Source organism: Manis pentadactyla, chromosome 2, assembly GCF_030020395.1.
Source record: "Manis pentadactyla isolate mManPen7 chromosome 2, mManPen7.hap1, whole genome shotgun sequence".
NCBI lineage: Eukaryota > Metazoa > Chordata > Mammalia > Pholidota > Manidae > Manis > Manis pentadactyla.
In genome coordinates, this window is record NC_080020.1 from 200,088,916 (window position 1) to 200,108,389 (window position 19,474).

At 41.3% G+C, this 19,474-nt stretch overlaps 1 protein-coding gene across 3 annotated transcripts in view; it reads right to left on the reverse strand.

The window, feature by feature from the left end:
* Positions 1–19,474, reverse strand: part of SLC3A1 (solute carrier family 3 member 1) — a 44,425-nt gene that overhangs the window by 17,442 nt on the left and 7,509 nt on the right. For all 3 annotated transcript variants that reach the window (XR_005032696.2, XM_036925631.2, XM_036925630.2), the window contains exons 4-9: positions 19,174–19,299; positions 9,941–10,060; positions 7,490–7,614; positions 5,981–6,176; positions 3,108–3,275; positions 2,026–2,142 (exon numbers count right to left, since the gene is read on the reverse strand). Coding sequence is in view for 2 of the 3 variants with exons in the window: in XM_036925631.2 (XP_036781526.2) it covers positions 2,026–2,142; positions 3,108–3,275; positions 5,981–6,176; positions 7,490–7,614; positions 9,941–10,060; positions 19,174–19,299 (852 nt within the window). In the remaining variant the exon portion in view is untranslated. The remainder of the gene's footprint in view (positions 1–2,025; positions 2,143–3,107; positions 3,276–5,980; positions 6,177–7,489; positions 7,615–9,940; positions 10,061–19,173; positions 19,300–19,474) is intronic.

Below are 19,474 nucleotides of genomic sequence, written 5' to 3' on the forward strand. Positions count from 1 at the left end.
TGAGGTGATATCTCATTGTGGTTTTAATTTGCATTTCCCTGATGATTAGCAATATGTGGAGCATCTTTTCATATGTTTGTTGGCCATCTGAATTTCTTCTTTGGAGAAGTGTCTGTTCAGATCCTGTGCCCATTTTTTTTTATTGAATTATTTGCTTTTTGTTGAGGTGTGTGAGCTCTTTATATATTTTGGATGTTAACCCTTTATTGGATCTGTCATTTATGAATATATTCTCCCATACTGTAGGATGTCTTTTTGTTCTACTGATGGTGTCCTTTGCTATACAGAAGCTTTTTAGTTTGATATAGTCCCACTTGTTCATTTTTGCTTTTGTGTTCCTTGCCTGGGGAGATATGTTCATGAAGAAGTTGCTAATGTTTATGTCCAAAGGATTTTTGCCTATATTTTTTTCTAAGAGTTTTATGGTTTCATGACTTACATTCAGGTCTTTGATCCATTTTGAGTTTACTTTTGTGTACGGGGTTAGACAATAATCCAGTTTCATTCTCTTACATGTAGCTGTCCAGTTTTGCCAACACCAGCTGTTGAAGAGGCTGTTATTTCCCCATTGTATATCCATGGCTCCTTTATCATATATTAATTGACTATATATGCTTGGGTTTATATCTGGACTCTCTAGTCTGTTCCACTGGTCTGTGGGTCTGTTCTTGTGCCAGTACCAAATTCTCTTGATTACTGTGGCTTTGTAGTAGCTTGAAGTCAGGGAGCATAATTCCCCTTGTTTTATTCTTCCTTCTCAGGATTGCTTTGGCTATTCGGAGTCTTTTGTGGTTCCATATGAATTTTAGAACTATTTGCTCTAGTTCATTGAAGAATGCTGTTGGTATTTTGATAGGGATTGCATTGAATCTGTAGATTGCTTTAGACAGGATGGCTATTTTGACAATATTAATTCTTCATAGCCAAGAGCATGGGATGAATTTCCATTTATTAGTGCCCTCTTTAATTTCTTTTAAGAGTGTCCCACAGTTTTCAGGGTATAGATCTTTCACTTCCTTGGTTAGGTTTATTCCTAGGTATTTTATTCTGGCATATATTTTTATGCAGGATTGTTTACATATTGGACTCAAATTGCCCTATGGGAACATTTTTGGACATTTGGACACAATGCAATTCAATAGATGCACTTTTCCAAAACAAAAATGTTAAAAATCTCTATTTTCTGTTTTCAGGGACCTATGAATATCTAAACAAAGCATATGCTGTCCCAGGAATAGGAGGTTTTGCATAAAGTTCCATGTAAGAATTACCTGGGGAATGTTTTCAAAGTCATGAGTAGATTGGTTTGAGGGGATGGTATAAAAACTTTTGAAGTATCCTCATGTGATGCCAGTAATTTCTCTTCCCCTAAAGTAGTTTAAATTGTGTTTTCCAGTGAAATTTTCACTAGTATATGACAGTGGAATCTCCTTGTTACTCACCTGAAGCCATTTCTAAGTAAATGTAGTCAGCACTTTGTTAGACTTTATGCATTCCTGTTTAGGAAATTTGCTGAATTTCATAAACTTGATCACCAGAAAATAGTATAGTCCGAAGCCAAAGGCTATGCTTTTCCAGAACAACTACTTTTAGGGATTATTCATGTCTTTAGTTTTTTCAGGTAAACACACCTGCTCTCAAGTCCACATTACCCTAGATTGATTGATTTGATCTTCTCCCTTCTTTCCTTCCTTCCTTCCTTTTGAGGGGAGCAAGAAGGATAGCTGAGCTTGCAGAAAGATTTCCATAAAATTTCCTTAACAGCTCAAAGCTCTTCAGGTCATTCCAGTGAAGCACTGTGTGATCTGCATAAACTTCTGGTGGTGTACTTCTGTACCATTTCATATGTTCACAGAAATATGACTGGCAAACTCCTTAAAAATGAAAACTGCAGGACAAGTCTATGTGATTGATTTAAAGAGCATCAGTTAAAGTTTTAGACACACTGAGGGTGAGTGTATGCTGTCAGCATAGAAACCCATTTCCCATTTCTGGAATCAGCATTAAGTTTTCACTGATACTTACATCAACATTCACAGTGTGGTAATCTGAACTGGTGGGTAACCAGGTGTGACTGCCTTCACTAAAACCAGCATTTGAGCTATTGTCCCATTGCATTGGTGACTTTGAGAAAAGGGTATCCTATAAAGAGAAACAGTCATCTGGTTATGAAAAGAAATATAATTTGGCCATGATTTACTTCATAAGTATTTAATTCTCTGTACTTCTTAGCTAGTACTTGTATGTATTAGCATTCATAATAAAAAGGCCTTAAGATTCAATACACAAACCAGTTTCACACTCTTAATTGGAAATAGTTAATGACATGTTGAGTTTGAATAGCCTATACTAACTGAACTTTGATACATGCTTGGAAACTGTACTTCTTTTCCCTAAAAATGAGTAGTGTAGGATTTCAAAATGTGCCATTGCCAACTCATTCTACTGTGATATAGTGATGGTGAATTCAAGTTTGCAGCCATGTACAAGTGAGCTGAAACTGTATCCTCTTTTGTCCAGTCTGGTTATTGCACATGAGTGTACAGACACACATTCAGGAGCAAAAATAGAAAAAGTTTCACTTTGACCAAATAATAGGAAAATTAGAGCTCATACAATTGAAAGCTAACCATACAAATCACGGGTTCAAGATCATTCATCTGCCCATCAACACAACTGTGAAATCTGTAGCCTCAAAAACAAAATAAAAACTACTCAGATATGAGGCTGTGTATTACATTTGTTAACATAAAAGGAAGAATTCTTGTGCTATGGTCAAATGAAATCTAGCAATACAGACAAGCACTGCAATAAATGTTCCTACCTACACCTACCAGGGAGAGGGCAGTGAATAATACTCCAAACTCAAAAAACAGGTTCTCAAATTTTAGTGTGCCTAAAAATCAGCTGGAAAACATCTTTAAAATGCAGATTTCTGGGCTCTACACAATCATTTTTAACAAGCTCCCCAAACAGGAGAGCTGAGCATTCTCACTAACAGGAAGAAAGGAAGGCAAGGTAATCATGATTTCCAGTAGAATAGGAATAATAAATTCTCTGATTTGGAAAAAAAGTACTTGGTGTGGTAAATGGTTATATTAACTTACAGCATCATAGCTTTCGTTGAGATTTGAGGCTAAAATATTTCCCATTCCTATTTCTTCCCCATAGTAAGTTATAGGAGTTCCAGGGAGTGTGAAAACAAGCATATTCATGATGTTGACATATTCTTTCCCCCAACGGGAAGTTAGCCGGGCATTGTTGGGTCCACCGACCTGAAAGGCAGGTATATTTAAGAACACAGCTCTATATACAGCTTTTCTGGAAGATTCAGCTTACTTAACAATAAGTTCAGCAGGCAGAAAAACGGTTAACCATGGGTACCTGGTATCAGCAAACTTCGATGTGAGTCCCAACCCTGCTACTTCTTACTAGACCAGTTCACTGCCTTGGCCATTGTGATTAACAAAACGGTGACAGCTATTTGTGTCACAAGAATATTACAGTTTTTATGCAGGTGCCTATTAGCATTTTCACACATTTGGATAAGAGAATATTGACAGGAAAGGAAACAAAAACGTTTCCCCTAGAGAGAGCAGGAAAAGGGGAAGAGGCAGAAGGGACAAGGGTGGGAAAAAGACTTCTGATGTGCCCCTTGTGTGCATGTTGACTTTTGATCTATGCGAAATAAATTTTAAATTAAAAGATAAATCAACTTTTATAAAGAAACTTACATAGAGGAAATTTTGTAATGTGTTTTCTATTTTATGTGATATTTCTATGTTAAATGCTCTAATTATATATTATAACATCTAGATCTTATTTAAGACTTTATTTAAATCACCTAACAACTCTTTCCATATATACCACAACTCAATCTTATGTGCATATGCTAAACATGGCATTTCACTATTTAGTAAGCACTTTCACATATAAGTTCTATCTTACTTCTCCCCTCTACTCCAGTACTGTCGGGTATTGTCTCCGTTTTACAAATGATGAAACAAGCTGTGAGAAAGTGCATCATTTATTCAAGTCAGAACCAGCCTTTGAACTTGAATCTGACAACAGAAGCTAGGTTGTTAACAATTCAGGAAAGAGAGGTTGCTTTTTTTTTTTTCCCTTTAGCTGTACTAAAACTATAAAAAGTAATTTTTTATAGACCCTTGTAAAATATCTATTTTTATGGCCAAAAAGTTAGGTCAAATTTCACCTCCCTTATGAGAGCAACTGACAAGAAACCCTGTGATTTCTCAAGCCTTGTGGACCTAGAACACTTCTTTTTCAGAACTGAAATCAAGAAATACTTGCACAGGTAGTTCACAGCAGTGGACAGAAATCAGGGCCCCTCACAGGCTGAGAGAGGCACCAGTGGTCTATATACCTAAGACTTTTAGTATATAAAAAAACAAGTACTAAAACTGCATTATAAAATTGGTAATAAAGCGGGCATTCCTGGAACGGTGGAGTAAGGACATCCTAAAAATCACTGTAAAAGCAAGGTGAATGCTGGCAAAAAACATAAAAATTCACTTTGTCAGAACTCTGGAAATGAGCTAAAAGGCTTTCAACAATCCAAGGAGTATTGTAGTCAAGAACAACAGCTGGACCTCAGTAAGAACAGTAAACTTTGTGTCACTTTAACTGGCCCTAATCTCATGCCCCGCCCCTTGGATCCTCAACAGCCTTGCAAACCAACAGCCTTCCAACTACAGTAGCTGTGCAAAGCAGCGGCTTAGCAGCCACTGGGAAAACAAAATAGGTTTAGAGTTCACCAAAAGCTCCAAATTTAGAGAACTATCACTATTTGACCTTTCTAGCAGCTCCCTTTTGGCTGGATTCTTTGTTCCTCAGAGTGAATTCCCGGGGCATTCACCAAAACAGTAGCAGTAGTTTTAACAGGACACCTTCCTGAGGTGGAGGTGCCAACTGGGGCTGAACAGAGACTGACCAAAAATCCTAAGAACTGGGGAATGAGATGACCATAGGGGCTTTGAAAGGCTCTGACATATTCCTGGAATCCAGAAGGCTACACCCATGCGCAGGGCTGTGTAGATGCCCTGGGGAGACCTGAGAAGGCTCTGATCACCTTTGGCTGACCTTGAGGCTCTGGGCAGGTAGAAAGTGAAGACTAAGTCAGAACTGAAAACTGCCTGACTGGGTGAAATTCATGGCCCAGTACACACATGCATGCCCCCAAGAGCCTCTCAGAAAAGGCTCGGAGACTTACCTGGCCCAAGGCATTTTAAGAGTCTTTCCAATCATTTGCTGACAAGCAAAGACTTTAGTAGCCAAGCAACTAAGAACACATTTTACAAAATTAATCCCAAAAAGTCACCAAAGACAGTAAGAACAAACACTGGAGGGGAGAATGATTTCCAGGTTTTATACTTATATTATTTAAAATAATCCAGTTTTCAACAACAAAAAAATGCAAGACATGTAAAGAAACAAGGAAGTATGGCCCATACAGAGGGGGATAAAGTAGTCAATAGAAAAATATGACCGAGGAAACCCTGAACATTGGACTTAGGGGACAAAGACTTTAAAGCAATTATACGTCTGTTCAAAGAACAAAACTATCTACAGAATTTAAAGAAAATATCAGAACAAATGTCTCATCAAATAAAAATTATCAATGAAGAGAAATTAGGGAAAAGAACCAAAGACAAACTTCAGAATTGAGAGGTACAATAACTGAAATGAAAAAATTTCACTGGAGGGACTGGACAGATTTAAACTGGCAGAGAAGAACTGGCAGACTTGAAGACAGATTGATTGCGATTATCTGAGAACCATAAGGAAAAGAAGAAAAATGACAGAACCTGGTCAGAAACTGGAACAGGCCTGGCTCAATAATCACCAAATAAAGGAAAGATGGAAGTCACTTAGAGACAAACTTAGACACACTTCCTTGTCGAGGTGATTGTTCAGCAAGCTCACCAGCACCAGATGGGCTCGGCTGGGCATGAGGCCTTACCATCCAATTGGGCCATTTTCCCTCTGGCATGTTTTCCATCCAGGATGTGATAACCTCAAACACAGAGTTTCCAGAAGGAGTGTCTAGCTTACTGAGGTAATTGTTGAAGGGAAAATCTGCTTCTTGGATAAAAGGCAGCCCGTAGTACATCATGGTCCTGTCAATGCCCTCTCCATGAGCTTCCATCCCCATGAACCTGTAAGAGGTGGCAGGGGCAACGTCCTCAGAGCTTGTCAAGACTGGGAAAGTGTTCTGCAGCTGCTTATATCTGATTGAAGAGATGTGGGGAAGGAATGCACACTATTCATGTCACGCTAGCGCTCGCCTAGAGCATAATCAAGCCAGATAGCCAAGAAATGGCATGCTAGGTCACATGGACAAATTCTCACTTATTAAGTATCATAATAAATCCAAACACTAGCCTAACACTAGACCACATCTAAGGGTTAGGAAACACATTTGGATCTCAGTATTGTTCTCTTCTAAATCTGATTACAGCTGAGTAGCTTCCATGAAGACATTCTTTAGCAATTCTCATCACTCCACTTAGAATTAACAGTATATTTCCGCAATGTAAGGGGAAGGGGTTTCCCCAAAAACTTGCCCTTGTATTTGGATCCCTATAAAGTCTCACTTTATTATTGGGATACACTCTATTACTGAAACCAAACCCTCTCAGGGGAAGACCCTGGCCTGGAATGATTTGCATCAATGCTGGCTTTGCCTATTTGAGGCATTACATTAATAGGTAAGTGCACAGTGTCTGGAGCCCAACTGTTTGAGTTCCAATCCCATTACCTGTGTGTGACAATTACCTAAATGCTCAGAGTCTCAGTTTCCTCATCTGTAAAATGGGGATGGTAACCAGAGGACCTACTTTAAGGAGGAGAAATTTCTTTTTCTCTTGATTCTTCTGGATGATCTATATAAACATAGTAAGTTTACTGAGTATTTATTATGTGCCAGGCACTGTTTGAAGTGCTTCATCTACATTATCACCTGTCATCCCACAACAGTCTTAAAGGAGTGTCATTATCACCTTTTCACTGGTCAGAAAACAGAACTTATGTTAACTAACGAGCCTCAGGTTGCAGTTTTATGTAAGACCTATCTCAGGCCCATCTGATTCCAAAGCTGTGTTCCTAACCATTGCGATCTACCAACAGTTTAGTTGAAACATTTGGATTCATACAGTACATGAACACTAACAGGTCAAATAATAATAATTAGTGGATAACATTCAGACAGTGTATTTTCTTAATATAATTTTCACAAAATTCCTGTGAAAATTAGCATCTGTGATTAGCATCATTTCACAAAAGAGGAAACTGACAAGCAGCAAAGCTAAGCAACGGGAAGATACACCAGGCCAGGCAGAACTGAGTTATGATCCATTATAGTTAAAGAAGGTTTGTTAAATAACAACTTGACCCTCTTGAGAATGCCTGACCGAAAGGGATCAGCTGCAGATGCCATGCTGTTCCAGTGAGGAAGTTGCCCTGTGGTTACCTGTATCTGCCAGGCTCCCTGCTGTATTTGTCCATTGTCTGCCGGAAGCTCCGAACAATGTCATGCATTCCCACCTGTGTCGTGGTGAAGTCATGATACAGCTCCGAATAGTGAGTGACCGTGTCCTTTGAAAATAGGACAGCACAGTTACCACCATTTCATGTTAAAGGCCCACCGCTGGCCTTCTGTGAACAGAGACCTCTTCAAAGGGCTCAAGGCGAGACACACATGCTCAAGCATGGTCCTAAGACTTTCAGTGTTTAAGGGGCTTGCGAATGGAGAACACCATGACTATTGGTACTTCATTTGGTGCTTAAATTATTAACTCTAAGTCAAGTAAACAAATTCAATTTTACCAAATGGCTAAACACTGATTACAAATGTATTTAACAAAATCCTCTTCTTAAACATTTAACTGTCCTAAATGCTTCACATTTAAAGGCAAACAAAACAAATTATCTTAATGATTATAAAGCTCATTATCACACCTATACTCTATCAGCTCACAAAATTATTAATATCATCCATTTAAATTTGTTTCTTTACCACTTTTATCCTTTATTCTTACTGTTACACTTCCCCAGGGTTCAGAAATTTTTCCTAACACTCATTCCTAGGGTTACAGAAATCTTTTAGAATCCAAAGTAAAAAATTATGTCTAACATAAGTCTTGGGCTGGGACACAGACAGGTGGGACAGTCCAAACCTGGGTTGCCATCCATTCAGTGGACCCCTTTTTTATAAGTGAACATCCCTCTTGTCTTGCCAGTGGGTTTCAGCCCCGGGCACATTCACTATGGATTCAATGTGACCAAAGAAATGACTAGAATGTTCTTGGGGTGAAAGGGTTATACCCAACTTTATTTCTACAGTGACAGGTCAATCACTAAAATCTCGTCCATTCAGAGCAAGTCTGCATGCAGCAAGCCGGTCTCTGCCTCTGGGCCTCTGTCCTCAGTGCTGCCACTACTCCAGCCTCTGCTCTGCTCTCCTGCCCTGGTAGCTGTGCCACCACATTGCCCAGAGCACTGGGCAGGGTTCTTCATTATAGAGCCAATAATGACGCATTGCCCACACATGTGTAGTGAGCTAGCCAACCAGGGCCAGGTGAGAATCCTGGCCACAAGAACCTTCATTTTATCCACACCTTGTTTGGTCAAGTGAAGTTTTTTTTAGAATCTTAGGTTTCTTCCTGAAATTACATGTCCCCTAAGTTTTTCTTGAATAGCCCACAAATCCCATTATTCTGATCATTTGTCATGACTTGAAACATATGCCTATCTCATAACATTTAATTATAATTGGCAAGGTTATTTTGAGATTTCTTCTCCAGAGATAAGTGCTTCTCTTTGGAACACTGGATAATATATAACCTTTATTTTCCTCTTCATTTTTCCTTTTTATTGGAAATCATGTGGAAAATAAACAAAAAAAGACCTTTAGTTCATGACTGCTCTTAGAGTCAGCCCGTGCACAGCCAACTCCTCTTTAGTTATTTAACAGTTTTGTTTTAATGAAGTTAGATGTACCCATAAATCTGTTACTCAGGATAAAAGCTAGAAGCTTGCTAGTAAACTACCCATATGAATTACATTTTACCTGCTTAACCTTATAAAAAGAGCATCATACTCTATGTAATAATTTTAGTTTTTTTGCTAAACATTACTAAGGTTCACCCATATTGCTATGTATCACTGTAATTCTTTTATCTTGACTGAGAATAATATTCTTGTGTAAATATACAAATCCATTATTTTGGAACACATTTTAGGACTACTTGGCCATTGAAAACAGAGTGACGGTAGAATGGTGTTCAACCAGAGGAACAGAGTGACACGTGATCACTCTCTTGTGTGGCATGGGGGGAGGCTGAGAACCACTGGTGTGGAACCACAGAGAACCCAGATTCTGAGGTGAGACAGGCTTGATTTATAATTCAACCTAACACCTCTTGTCCCCCAGTAAGTTAACTTCTCTAAGATTCGCTAAATGGGAATCATGAAGCCTCTCTCACTAGATGTTGCGAAAGATAAATGGAATATCCCAGGTAAAGGGCACACACCATTCAGCAGGCTCCCAGCAAGTGTTAGTTCCCGTCCCTTCTGGCTGGGTGTCCTGCAATGACCTCGGGGCACCTGGGGATCTAGGCCTCCTCACTTGAGCCCGAGTGGGATGACAGAAGTGCAGTGAGAGGCAGTGGCCCTCGGTGGAGTCCCCTCTGTCGGTACCCTCGGGACTCCAGTCACCGAAGTTCTCTTCAAGGGACCCCTACCCGCAGAGGGAACAGTGGAAGGAAGCATGTGGTCATAGGCATTTGAATCTCCTAAAGAAAGTGATTCAGAGCATTTCCTACAGACAGAAGTCATCTTTGGACGTTAATGTTCAGGCTAAAACAGAAAACACTCTGATGACATGTTTAGAAAAGGAGAAAAAATATGTTCAAAACCTTACCGGGACTTGAGTCTTATTCACTTGGGCCTCATCTCTCAGGTGCTTTGCTTCTAGAAGAAATTTAACAGCATCGAAACTAAAGCCATCAACACCCTTTGTGAGCCAGTACTGCATAATTTCCTAAACACAAAGAAGTAAAATGCTTGGTTACACATTATCATGTTTAATATAGGTTTTGTCTGTTAATGACTTTCTGTCATTAAACAGCCATCTCCACATGCAAAGCAAGCAGAGCAGTCATGTAGTGTATTTTTATCCAATAGAGCAGTGTCTTCATCTAATGAACTCTCAGTAACTGCATTTATGGACTCCCTCACATTTGAATTCATAACATTCAATTTTGCATTGATTTTGTAAGCATGCTTTCAAGGTTTAAAGAATCCACTCAAAGTGAACGAATGACCACAGTGAAAGATTCAGGAGGAACTGGGAACATGTCTCATCTCCTCCACGCCCAAGTCCTTAACAGCCATTCCAAGTAGAGAAAATAAACAGTAAAGCGACAGTTAGTAGGGCTTCTTCCACCAAACTGGGAGATTCTTGGGGGAAGGCCTGCAGCTTTCATTTGTTTCCTTTGCCTCTGACTCCTGGTACTTTGAGAACCAGTGGTGGAATGAAAGTGAAGTAGCGAGCCTGAGTGAGTCAAACACTGCGTGACACTGTTGGGGCTGTTGGGAGTACAGCACGTCCTCTGACTTCAAAGCATCTAACCTAATAATAATAATAATGCAAGGCAGGATGCAGTTCAACATCACGAGAGGAGCTTCTTCTGCAGGGCTGTTGGAGCTCTAAAAAGATCAAATTTAACATGGGTGGGCAAGACCAGAGAAGGAAGAGCTAGAGCTTGAAGTTGGCCAGTGGGATTTCATCAGGGAATAAGATCAGGAAGAACAGTCCGGACTGTCTGTGGTACAGCATGAGCCAAGCATGGAGGCAGAGACCAGCTTGGCTGTATTGGGGCAGTTGGGACGACCAGGTGGCCTTGAAGAGTGGAGGGCCTATGTCTCAGCTCCCCACCCGGTTAAAGCCTCTCCGCAGGGCCCACTACACCGACCCCAAGCTACCCTTCTGCACAGGGATGATGGCTCTCCCCACTTTCCTCTCAGCTCATCCCTTGCTGAATGGAAGGTTTTACAGGAGTATATTTTTCACATTAGAGCAAAACTGCCTGTAATTCAAAGTACTAGAGTTAAGTAGCCAATTTTCACCTATGGAGGGGGTACAGAGCCATAGATCCCAAAACACTTGTTTGATTTGAAGTGTTGTATCCATATATGAATAAATTCATTTACAACATCTTAAAGGTTTCTATAGGCTAAATGCAAGGCTTAATACGACTGAGGTCAGTTCCCTTTAAGGTGACATTTTTGAGTGGCAAAGCTTGAAAGTTTTTCAAATCGAAGAGCAGTCTCTGCTGCTGACAAGCCTTAGTGTGGACACAGCTGATGCCAATAACCTTAAGCTGACTACCAAGTGGAATTTTTCTTTGGAGCACAAACCCGCAAATTTGTTCTTACAATCATCTTTAGCTTGTTACCAAATTCATTCATTCATTCAATAGTATTTGAGTTCTAACTATGGTACAGGCACTTAGCTAAGCCCATAACCATGAGCAAAATACAACAGGCACAGTCTTGGTCTCCTGGATATTTTCAGGATCTCCAACTAGACAATCAAACAGTAATAGAAAAATATTTAAATCACAGCCGGTTAAAGCTTTAGAGAGAAACATGGTAATACAGGGGGTTGAAACAGCAGGATGTGCCTGGGAGGTCAGCACAGTAGATTGGCAGGAAGTGAGGACAAGTGGGTGGAGTGAGCTAGAGAAATCAACAGATAGAAAGGCACCTCATTTGTAAAACAAGATATCACTTGCACCAGGCCCCTTCCTACCCACCTTTTTTTCTTGTTCTAAATAAACACTCATTTGTCTATACCTGTTTTTACACTCTTTATTTTAAGAAGGCCCAGTTTTTTACAAGCTTCAGACCCCACACCACCCGTGTCCACCCCCAGGTGGCGCTATTCTTTACAAGAGGGAAGAGAATCAGGGTGGGGTGGGGCACAAATAGCTGTAGTCAGTCCAAGCAGCCTTTGAAAAAACGGGAGAAGGCATTAAACACCATGCAGTTGTAAACATTAAGCTTTTGAGCACGAATTTCCTAAAATAAGGCTACTTGTTTTCTTCGTGGGATCCTTATTCACTTTGGAGTTCTCAGCCTTGCTAACTATTGACCAGATAGTAAAGAATGAGAAATGTGTGACCCAATAAAGGCCTTCGGCCCCCACAGGGATGTTATCGTTAGAGGAGACGAAAGAGCAAAGCTGGGTGGTTATTTTGAGGGTCACTTTAAATGTGGAGGTTGTCACCTAACAATCCAAAATTTGCTCTTGAAAAAATATTTGCTTCGTGCTATTTATTCCCTCAACCAGGTGAGAAAAGAGAGCTCCTGGTTTTAATCGCTCACTCTCTCTTTATTCCAGTTAAGATCTCCCCGGGGGGCCTGGTGTGGAAATCGGCACAGAGCCTGCTTTCCGCCAGGCCTGGGTCATCCATGTAGGTGACACGGGACTCTGGGGACAGTACACTGTGTCCCCAATTCCTGTCTAACTCCCATGACATCACACAGTCCTGTTTTTACCACCAGGCACCTTTTCATTCTTTTCTCCTTTACTGCTCTGAGAAAAAAAAAGAATCAACTCAATATTACGAATACCCAAATTCACAAAACCTTGAGGCAAACCGGCCCTTTCGAGATGGCTGGAGTTACTGGACCCATTTACCTAAGGATCCAAGTTTGGCAAATAGAAAATCACTGCTCGTACGTGTGATGATCTCTAAGACATCCTCCTGATCATGGCATAAATCTCACATCATCTCAAAAAGGAATGAGGGAGTGTAGGATATTTCAAAAGTACAGCGAGAAAACGTACCTCTGCTTCCAGGCAAAGGAAAGAACACCGACCCTGCTGCTGCTCAGAAATGTCAGCAAACTTCTTGGCCAACTCCTCCAGAAGCAGGGTGCAGAGGAGAGGTCACGGGCTCCGGAATCTGACCCACCCAGGGGCCAGCCCACCTGCCCCAGGACCCAGCTGCATGAGTTAGTGCATCAGCATGACTTCAATAAACCTTGGTTTCCTCGTTAATAAGTAATCCCCACCTTGTAGTTTCTGTGAGGATTAAATGCGGTACTGCTGCTCCACTCAGCTGACACTTGCCCTCAGATTACCTGATCTTTCTGCAGTGTTTGACACTGCTGACTGAAGTGGCCTTCTAGAAACACTCATATCCTTTAGCTCCCGGGTACCCCACTCCTGCTCTGCCTCTCCTCTGTCTACCCTGAAGTCCTTTAAATGTTAGTGCTTCTTGGGGCACCATTGTGTACCACTTCACAACAGTATTCACTCATTTCTCTGTTGATTATCTAACAAGTACTTTAAAAAGCAAGGAATACACTGTCCTAAGAGCTTTACAAAAAAAAAGGCATGTACCATTATTGTTCCTATTTTATCAATGAGAGAATTGAGGCACAGGGAGTTGAAGTACTGCGACCAAGGTCACATGGTTAATAAGTGGTGGCACCAGAATTGGAACCCTATGACACCCTTACCCATTTGTTATGCTTTTTCTTTTTAATTGAAAATCAGCCATACCTGGTCCTCATTCGCACATGACAACAATTGGCTCAAGTTAAGTTCCAGTTGTTCCCTTTGTTCACCTCAGCCAGCCTACCTCTCTCATTGGTATTACCTGCCTGATCTCCATTGGCATTGTCCATATGTCAACAAATCCCAAGGTTTTAGCTCTCGATCAGATATGTCCCTGAGCCCCATGTCCTTATGTCTGACTATCCTTTGAACATGTGGATGTCTCACAGAGAACTCAAACACTACACACTGAAGACATCCCCCTCCTCTTCCTGTGTCTCCCACCCTGAGAAATGGTAGCACCACCTAGTCAGCATGCAGATCTAAAATCTGGGCATCACATCAGACTCCTCTCTAAGTCCTGGTGATTTCTATGCAACCCCAGGCCAAAGCCCCAGCATGTCTTTCCTGGTTACTATAACCACCCTCCTCCCTGGGCCCTCTGCCTCCAAACTTGCCTTAATTAAACCCCTTCTCCAAAGCCAGATTGATTTTTCAAAATGCAAACCAAAAATTATTTCCCTGTCTAAGACCTTTTAAACTCAAATCCCTAACACAGCCTTCAGTGTTGAGCCTGCTCATGACCTGGCCCCCTCTAGCATCATCAAGTCAAACCCAGCTCCCTCTCTGTTCACAAAGTCCCAGCCTTACTGGACAACTCTTAGCACCTCTGTAGGGCCATGATTTCTGCTCTTTCTCTGCCTGACGCACTCCCACCCAGGCCTCTTCACTTGGCTCCTTCCTGCTCACCCATTAGCATGGTTGCTTCCTCTGAAAACCCTTTCCTGATCTCTCCTACTCCGTGTGCGGGTTAGCTGCCTGCCCTGCAGACTCCTGCCTCCCACTGTCATCACCACTCAGCACACTTTATTCTAATTACCTGTTTAATTGTCTGCCTCCCGCTTCATAATATAAGCCCCATGAGAGCTATAACATGTGTCTAGCTTACCAACCATCACCCTCTGGTATATAGTCAATACACAATACATATTGTTAAATGAGTGACTTATAATAAGGTGCCTGCCATATAGGAGGCACAATAAATAGCACAGTTATTTTCATCAAGCACAGAACTGGTGTATTACAGGCAGTAAGCATATTTTATTTTGAATTGAGCTACTAGTCTCCACCAATACCATACTCATTAGGAGTAGAACAGAGCTGATATTTATGCTCAGGATTCCATCTTAAGCTGGAGGGTACCTGGGCTCCCCATCCCAACTGCCCTAAGCACCCTAGCTCCCCAGGACCCCCTACTCTAGGGTTCAGAATTCCCAAATGGCAGTTCCAGGGTCACACTGAGCTCTACACATAAGGCCAGGACATCTGAAGTCTCTTCCCTGTGATGCCACTAACCCTGAGTCACTTCACTGCTCTGTGCCTTAGTTTCCTCATTTGTCAACTAAGATTTAGAGAGCATGTAAAAGCCAAAGTGATGGGAAAAGTGCAAAATACTACACAGATATAAGCCCCCACTTTCTCCAAGAAGGCTAGCTGAAAAAGCTCTAGTCCTGAGAGGTCCAGAGCAGAGCCAAGTCCCCTGATGGCCAGCACAAGGCAAGCCCCAAGAAGAGCAAAGCGAAGGGTTCTCTGTGCTAGATGTCCCCTGCCTGCTAGCCTCCTGCTGTGCAGATCCTGTGAAGTCTGATGGGAGCTGGGAGGAAGAAGGCTCAGGCCTCAGGAGTGCCATCTGGAATGCAAACAGGAGTCATTCAAATGCCTCCCCCGCCACACATTCTGTGTTGCAAATCATTAGCCTGCTTCACTCTGCTACAGAGATAAGTGCCACGGTGGGTAGGAGGCCATCAGAGGTTCCCTGTGTGCAAAAGGTCCCTTGTCAGGAGCAAAGAGCCTTCCCTTTCAGCTTCTTTGCCTTTATTTACTTCTAGTAGTAAATCTTCAGACCAGCCTCACAAATAATGTTTAACCTCCCAAAGGTAGGAGGCAGTAATGATTCATCTCAAGAGGTCTCTCATCATTTACTGCAATACTAGTAAATAAAGCTCCTGTTCACACACTTCATTAGTTGTATGCCTAAAACAGAATAGCTGGGTTAGTAAAAAAAATAATGAATATATTGGCTAGCACATTTTGGCAAAATTTATCACACTTGTTTAAACATTGCCACAGGAGCATGGAGAATACACCCACTGCCTGAAAAACCAGCCAGATTACCCTCATATTTATGAATTTCCAACTGAAAACCTCCTTGAAAAAATTGTGTAGGCAAAGTGAAGCACAGAGAGGGAAATAGTTTGCCTTGAATCAGATGTGGATTTGTGGCCAAGAGCATGGATTTTGGAGTCCCAATGCTTGGGTTTGAATCCTGCTCCATCACTCGCCAGGTCAGTGACTTCACCTCTTTAAGCCTCAATTTCCTTCTCTGTAAAATAATCATAAAATCTCCTAAGTTAGGCTTGTTCTGAACACTAAATGAGATGGTCCAGATAAAGTACTTGGCACAAAGTAAGTACCCAATAAGAGAGAAAATGTGGGTGTACAAATGATGTTTGGTGGTGGAGAAGAGGAGAGTCCATACTCCACCAGAGAAGCTTAAAATTAACCGCTAGTTAGTTGGCTGACTGTCTACTACTCCCCCACTCTCCGCCCTACCCTCCATTCCCCAATGATACAAGGCTGTCCTGACAAGGTGTCTACTTCTAGAACCAATCCCAAAGAAACTCATTTAAATTCTGGAAAATATCAAACATCTATAGTAAAAACAGTCTTAAAACTAAGGATTCTATAGGAATATACTGAACAACAGAAATGCAACACTTGTGCACTGAAAACCACAAAAAATTGCTGAAAGAAATTAAAGACCTAAATAAATGGAAAGACATCTTGTGTTCATGGATCAGAAGACAATATTTTTAGGGTGGCAATACTCCCCAAACTGATGCACAGATTCAGTGCACTCCTTACCAAAACCTCAGCAGGAGACTTTTGTGGTAGAAATTGACAAGCCAGTCCTAAAATTCGTATAGAAATGCAAAGGACCTGGAATAGCCAAACAATCTTGAAAGAGAAGAGCAAAGTTGTAGGAATCACACTTCCCAATTTCAAAACTTACGATAGATCTGTACTAACCCAATGTGGTTCTGGCATAAGGAGAGATGTATAGATCAATGAGATCAATGAACCAGAATTGAGCACAGAAGTAAACCCTGACATTTATGGTCAATTCGTTTTCCAAAGGGTTCCAGGAGAGTTCAGTGGGGAAAGAATAATCTTTTTTTTTTTTTTAACACATATTGCTGGGATAACTGGATAGCCACAAGCCAAAGAATGAAGTTGGACTCCTTCACACCAAACATAAAAAAATAACAAAAAAACAGACCAGAGAAGCAAATGTCAGAGCCAAAACTATAAAACTCTTAGAAGAAAACATAAATCTTCATGACCTTGGGTTAGGCAATGGTTCTTTAATATGATACTAAAAACACAAGCAACAAAGAAAAAAATAAATAAATTGGACATCATAGCAAAAACTCTTATGTTTCAAAAGGCACCATCAAAAAAGTAAAAAGACAACCCACAGAATGGAAGAAAATTAATTGCAAATCATGTGTCAAAATATATAAAGAATTCTTAAAATTCAAAAATAAAGACACAACTTAACGATGGGCAAAGCATTTGAATAGACATTTCTCTAGTGAAGATATACAAATAAATTATAAGCACATGAAAAGATGCTCATCATTAGCCACCAGAGAAATGTAAATCAAAACAAGAGTGAAACACCACTAGGATGACAACAATCAAAAATAAAGACAATAACAAGTCTTGGTGAGGATGTTGAGAAATTGTACACTGCTGGTGGGAATGTGAAGTGGCACAGCTGATTTGGAAAACAGTTTGGCAGGTCCTCAAACAGTTAAATATAGAGTATGTATCATAGGCATACAGATCGATACTGTATGGTTTTATTTATATGACATGTCCAGAACAGGTATATCCCTAGAGACAGAAAGTAGATTAGTGGTTGCCAGGGCCCAGTGGGAGAAATAAAGGGGGCCACGAAGAGTGACTGCTAATGAGTACGGGTTTTTTCTTGGGGCGATGAAAATGTGGTCTGATGAGATTAGCCGTGATGGTTGCACAACTCCATGAATATACTAAGACCACTGAGTTACAGACTTATGGAGTGAATATTATGGTATGTGAGTTATATCTCAATAAAGCTGTTATTTAAAAACAACAGAAGGACAAATTAAGGGCTGTGGGCACTCTTGGTGATCTCCTCATCCTTTGGCTGGTGTGGTGAGCTGCGGAAAGGGACCCATGGCCCTCTGCTCTGCTGTTGGGTCTCCTCTCACCTCCCTACCTCAGAGCACCACCCCACTAATCTAAACCCCTGCCCACCATGGCCACTGCAACAGCAAGGAGAAGAGCAACATGGCTAATGTTTGCTTATGTGACCTATGCATCAGGTGTTGCTGGAACCGCCACCACACAGGTTCAGGGCTGTCAGCTCTCACCTGGGTCATGGCAGGAAATCTGCTGTGCATGGGCCACAGAGGGATCTTCAGGAGCTCAGCACATATCCATTATAACAGTGTTCAAGGCCCTGTGGGACTAGCTCCCATCCCTCTTTCTGGTCGTTGGTTCTCTAATTCTCACTCTTCTTCCCAACATACTGGTAGGCTTGCAGATAAAATACAGGACAGGACACCCAGTTAAGTTTCAATTTCAGATAAGCAATGACTAATATTTTAGTTTAAATATATCCCAAATATTGTATTATTCGTTGTTTATCTGAAATTAAGATTTAACTGGAATCCTGTGTTTTTATTCGCTGTATCTGGTGACCCCAGGCACTAGCCTCCAGGCCGTTCCCAAAGCACACACTCTTGAGATCTTGGCATTTGCTCTTCCTTCTGCATGAAATTCTCTTCCTTCAGATAGTCAGATGGCTCCCTTCTCATACTTCTTCAGGTCTTTACCCAAACAGGACCTCACACAGGGGTGTCTCCAAGCCACTTTCTCCCTGGCACTCTGATGTCCCTTACCCTTAGGATTCATGACCATCTGACATGGCATATGTTTAGTTCATTGTCTGCCTTCCCCTCAGTATCTGGAAAACACCTTGAGGGCAGGGCCTCTTTTATTCCCTACTGCACTCCCAGTGCTTAGAAAAGGACCTGGTACAGAGCAGTCACTGACTTAATATTTGCTGAGTGCATCCGAAGTGTTGTGCATCAGTTAGTTCATCTGATGTCCCACACAGCCCCACGAGACAAATACAGCAAATGTGACACAAAGACCAGAAAAGCCAGTGGCAGGGCTGGGTCCACGCTCAGGAGACAGACCCCAGAACCCGTATCAGGCCACCTCATGCATGAACTCATTGTTAAGGGCAGAGGGGCAACTCAGCATTGAAGTAGCAGGTGCTCCAACCTGCCACCCACTAGAGAAAGTAAGGAGCCACCATGTCTGAGCATCTAGATTTGCATCAGATTCCTTAATACCAGGACTTAGACTCCTTGATTTTGCCTATACAATTATTGTTCAATATAAAGGATACTGACCAGCCACTTAAACACCCATGTAACAGCATAGTCTGTATGGGTGTCTGTACTTACTTTTATTTCTTCTTGAACATCAAAATTGTGGAAATTTAAATCAGGTTGCTCTTTCGTAAACTGGTGAAAGTAACATTGGTTTCGCACTTCGTCAAAATGCCAACTGGAGTTTCCATATACACTTACCTAGCAAACATAAAATAGCAAATCAGTCACTTTCTATTATTCATATGATGCCCACAAAGAAATGATAATTGCCATCCCTGGCCCTGTGCAGACTGAGTGCACAAATCCTCAGGATTTTCCTTCTAGGAAAAATACTAGGTAAGTTAATTCCCTAAAATGCCACCCGCTGGCCCAA